The sequence below is a fragment of the Anomaloglossus baeobatrachus genome, chromosome 2 (assembly GCF_048569485.1).
Source record: "Anomaloglossus baeobatrachus isolate aAnoBae1 chromosome 2, aAnoBae1.hap1, whole genome shotgun sequence".
In the NCBI taxonomy this organism is placed as follows: Eukaryota; Metazoa; Chordata; class Amphibia; order Anura; family Aromobatidae; genus Anomaloglossus; species Anomaloglossus baeobatrachus.
This window is the reverse complement of record NC_134354.1, coordinates 686,496,137-686,501,136: the sequence shown is the minus strand read 5'-3', so window position 1 is coordinate 686,501,136 and position 5,000 is coordinate 686,496,137. Positions and strand designations below refer to the sequence as shown.

The following is a 5,000-nucleotide window of genomic DNA, read 5'->3' as shown; positions in this document are numbered from 1 at the left end:
CTCCATTCATGTTTGCTTTTGATCACAACAGATATTTATTGAGCAGACATGAATGTATAACAATCAGGCCAGAGCAAGGGAAATAACAGCCATCAATTGATTATCAGAAGAAAATGTACCAGATTCAAATACACCAGACTCCTAGAAAAATATATAGGCTTTACACAGTAACCACACAAAATATGCATATAAAACTGCTGTATAGCAAATCAAGATGGAGGGATAGGTTTGTAGATGACATAGATTAGATAGATAATAGATAGATTATAGATAGATAATATATAGATTATAGATAGATAATAGATAGATAATAGATAGATAATAGATAGATGATAGTTAGATAGATGATAGATAGATAGATGATTGATAGATAGATGGAAAGATAGATATTTTTATATTATATACATCTTACATTTGCATGACAAACAAGTCAAGATTTCTAATGTAGATCAGTGTAGATTTATCAGAAATGAAATAATATTATATAATCACGTTGTGCAATAGAATAAATTATTATATCTTACTATGCAATCATTGCTATATAATACCAAGTAACTATATATATATATATATATATATTTTTATATATATATTTTTACATACTGTATACACATATATACTTTTTTGTCCTCTCAGATCAAACTGTGCTTTCTCTTTTCTCAGGGATCAGGCAGCTTATCATATTTGCATATTTAATCATTAGTGCTATGTGAGGAGACCACGTGGAGCAATGCGATTCCTATCAAGTCCTGATCTTTCTGGCTTCCTCATATATGCAATCTTTCTAACCTTGAATGCAGCTCCATTAAAGTATGTCCTCACCCAGGGTATTCAGCTAGACATGTAGATACTTGTGTCCTTTTATTAATTTGTGTTCTCTACTCATACACAATGCCATTAGAGACTATACACTACCTGAATGGAAGGCACCTATCTACAGACTATAGAATACAGGTTACTCCACGACATGCAATGCAGCTTCCTGCTGTATCCAAAGCATTCTGCTTATTAAACTACTATTTACCACCATTATATGTTTTATATATATATAATGTCCCCTTCTTGCTTTTAGGGCCTGGAGCATTCCTCACTTTTGGTTTACTGCAGCCATAAACCTCACTCTTTACAATAGGGGCTTCTCAATGGCGTCTAAACTTTACACTCCGACCCTAAATCGGGGTCTTACAAAAGCCCAGCACCAACAGATGGAAAGAGGAAGGGGATTTCTGATTACTGCTCTGTTTTCCTAATTGCATTTCACGTGATTTCCTTTTATTATTATTTTATTCCCTGGTGCTATAAGACCACAATAAAATCGCTATAATGTGCATTTCCCTTTGTCTGTTGTGTAATTTGGACTTCCCATCCCTAATGATTGAAGCCTCCACGTTTTCTCCATTAATATCATGATGGTTCCTGGTTCATTCTGTCCCAGCAGTCGGATTCCTACTTCTAGTGATGCAATCGCCTGCGCACAACCTCGGTCCTTTAACATTTGGTATTAAGCTTTTCTTAAGACATTAAATGTTTTCTTAATTCCAATAGGACGCCAACTGGTTAGAGAGGAGCCGTGGAGACGTAAGAGGGGGAGCAGGAGGCCAGTGACGTCATACTGGGCTACTTGGCTGTATCTTTATTACTAAAGGGAAATATGCAATTTTGCAATAAGGAATAAAGCTGTCCCTGCACTGGAGCTGCTGAGCTCCGCACCCATGCACCCGAAAGATTTTACCTGTTGAGGTAACCTAGGTTGACCCCACGGCGCATGTATTTTCCCACATCAGTGAAGAGGCTGGCTTGGAAAAAAAAAAAAGAGCACCTAAAGATATTAATGCGCACCTTTCATAACCCTCCCTCATTCATTTGATATTTTTTTTTTCTGAAGGCTGGTGTGTTCCACGTCCATCCGATACCCCCAAATCCTTGTCATTTCTTTCCAGCCTGTCTTGCAGGAGAGGATTGATGGATACAAATCGCGTGTGAAAGCTTTACCAGCGGGATTTTAAGGAATTTGCCTGTGGTGTTAAGGGAAGGAACAGTATAGAGGAACTGACAGAGAGAGCTCTACCTACCGACTGCACTACAAGAAGATCCCAGCAGCCCAGAGACACTCAGCACTATGAGACGTCTGTGAGAGCCTCCTAGGAACCCCCCCTCCTCATCACAACAAAAACAGGACTTTAAGACAAGCCCAGGGGACAGTTCTCCATTGATCTCTCACAGAATTAAAGACTTGTATTGTTTGCTATTTTGATTTTTTTTTTATTATAAGGAGGGGGGGTGCTACATCTGTCTTTAATGCAAGAGCCATGAGTTCCTACTTTGTGAACCCCCTGTTCTCCAAGTACAAAGGAGGTGAGTCCCTGGAGCCAACTTACTACGACTGTCGGTTCCCACAAAGTGTGAGTAGGAGCCATGCCCTGGTGTATGGACCGGGCACCACAGCCCCAGGCTTCCAGCACCCTTCCCACCACGTCCAGGAGTTCTTCCACCACGGCACCTCCAGCATCTCCAACACTGGCTACCAGCAGAATCCCTGCGCCCTGACGTGCCACGGAGACGCCTCCAAGTTCTATGGCTACGATGCCCTCCCAAGGCAGTCCCTGTATGGTGCCCAGCAAGAGACCAGCGTGGTGCAGTACCCCGAGTGTAAATTGTCCTCTAACACTAGCTCTAGCGAAGGACAAGGCCACTTAAACCAAAATTCGTCTCCCAGTCTTATGTTCCCCTGGATGAGACCTCACGGTTAGGACCTTTTTTTCCCTTCTGTTATTTTGTATTTTGTGCATTGTGTCTTGTTGTCTTGTCTGTCTGCACGCCTCTCCTTGCCATAGAATCACAAAACAATAGCACCGGATTTAGTTTGTCGGCCGGAGCTGCTGTAACACCTCTTTTTATTATTGCTTTTCTGGTCATTCCACAAGTCAGCAGTGTAGTTACACAAAATAGAAAAAGATCAAGGTGTTTTAAGTGCAGGTCTTTTGAACTAAGTTATTTTTATTGCCCTGCCTTGAGGAAAACAGCATACAGCTCCCACGAGGTTATTCCCTTTGCTCTTACTGCAGAGCTCCTTCATAAAACCATATAGTTTATCTTAATGGCTTGCAAAGTTAAAAGAGGTGAAAATGGTGTATTTACAAAGTGGGTTACAATGTACAACTTACTTTTCCTTTTAATGTTTACATGGCAGTCCAGTGAAGGCTGTGAAATCCATATTAACTCCTTTTATTGTAAGGCCATTTGACTATGTATAAAGCCTGGAGTTTATGAGAATGCCATAATGTTTGTGTATTATTGTAAGCAATTAAAGGATGTCTTTAAAACCTTCCCTCTGATTGTAAAAGTGAAGTTTACAGATCTGATTTATAGTGTTCTTCCACTTTAGATTACATGGAAGTCACTGATGTTTTATTTTTAGATCCATAAATAATCCAGGGGAAGGGTTAACTCTATTACATGCTACTCATAATTTTATATGCATTGTAAATATATCATGCATATATATTTTTTAATACCCACTGCTGCTATTATTGTTATTATTACTATTATTATTATTATTATTATTATTATTATTATTACTACTACTACCAATGAAATTGCTCCTGCTATTGTTATTAGTAGTAGATGTAGTAGTTGTAGCAGAAGTGTTATTGCCATTATTATTACTACTACCAATTAAATTGTTATTGTTATTAGTAGTACTGGTAGTAAAGGTAGTAGTTGTAGCAGAAGTATTAATATTATTACTACAATCAATGAAATAGCTATTCTTATTAGTAGTAGTAGTGGTGGTAATAGTTGTAGTACTAGTAGTAGAGGTAGTTGTATAAAAAGTATTATAATCTATTATTATTACTACTACTACTATTATTATTATTACTACAATCAATCAAATTGCTATTCTTAATAGTAGTAGAGGTAGTAGTCATAGATGAAGTATTATATGTAATATTATTACTACAATCAATGAAATAGCTATTCTTATTAGTAGTGGTAATAGTTGTAGTACTAGTAGTAGAGGTAGTTGTATAAGGAGAAGTATTATATCTATTATTATTACTATAACCAATGAAATTGCTATTATTATTAGTAGTAGAGGTAGTAGTCATAGATGAAGTATTATATGTATTATTATTACTATTATTATTATTACTACTACGATCAATGAAATTGCTCCTGCTAATGTTATCATTAGTACTAATAGTTGTAGTACTGGTAATAGTTGTAGCAGAAGTATAATTTAGTACTATTTTTATTATTATTATTATTACTACTACCAATGAAATTTCTCCTGCTATTGTTATTAATAGTAGTAATAGTGGTAATACTAATGGTACTGGTAGGAGAGGTAGATGTATCAGAAGTATAATTGCTATTATCTTTCTTTTAATTATTAGCTTTATTGCTATGTATTTTGGATCCAAGCCTTAGAAAGTCCTAGTTCTTTATTCCCAGGATAGTTTTTGTAGCTGTAATGTTCCACTTCTTGCATGATACACATGTTGGGCTTGTGATGACTGTATATACTTAGTGAAGGCTCCTATGGAGCTGATCCTGGAAGTGGTAAGCAGTAATGGCTGTGTGTTTTCTTTTGCTATACCCAGCCCCCGGAAGACGCAGTGGAAGGCAGACTTACAGCCGGTACCAGACATTAGAGCTAGAGAAAGAATTCCTCTTCAACCCTTACTTGACGAGGAAACGAAGGATTGAGGTCTCCCACGCCCTGGGACTGACTGAAAGGCAGGTCAAAATCTGGTTTCAGAACAGGAGAATGAAATGGAAAAAGGAGAACAACAAAGATAAACTCCCCGGATCTAGAGAAGAAGAGAAGACAGAGGAAGAAGGGAATGATGAAGAAGAGAAGGAAGAGGAGGAGAAGGAAGAAAGCAAAGAATGATCTGACCTGTGGGGAATAACACTCCCTGTGTATGAATGACAATGTCTGTTTGTGTGAATGTATTCAATTTCTCCTTAAAACTTTGGTTTTATGATACATATAA

The 5,000-nt window shown here is 37.4% G+C and overlaps 2 protein-coding genes across 2 annotated transcripts in view; both read left to right on the top strand.

Annotated features, from left to right (window-relative positions):
- Positions 1 to 5,000, top strand: part of HOXC4 (homeobox C4) — a 157,808-nt gene that overhangs the window by 23,358 nt on the left and 129,450 nt on the right. The window lies entirely within an intron of this gene.
- HOXC8 (homeobox C8) overlaps positions 1,701 to 5,000 on the top strand; it is a 3,885-nt gene continuing 585 nt past the window's right edge. The window contains exons 1-2 of the mRNA XM_075334524.1: positions 1,701 to 2,745; positions 4,605 to 5,000. The exon at positions 4,605 to 5,000 is cut by the window's right edge and continues 585 nt beyond it. Coding sequence (XP_075190639.1) covers positions 2,310 to 2,745; positions 4,605 to 4,897 — 729 coding nt within the window. The 5' untranslated portion in view covers positions 1,701 to 2,309 and the 3' untranslated portion in view covers positions 4,898 to 5,000. The remainder of the gene's footprint in view (positions 2,746 to 4,604) is intronic.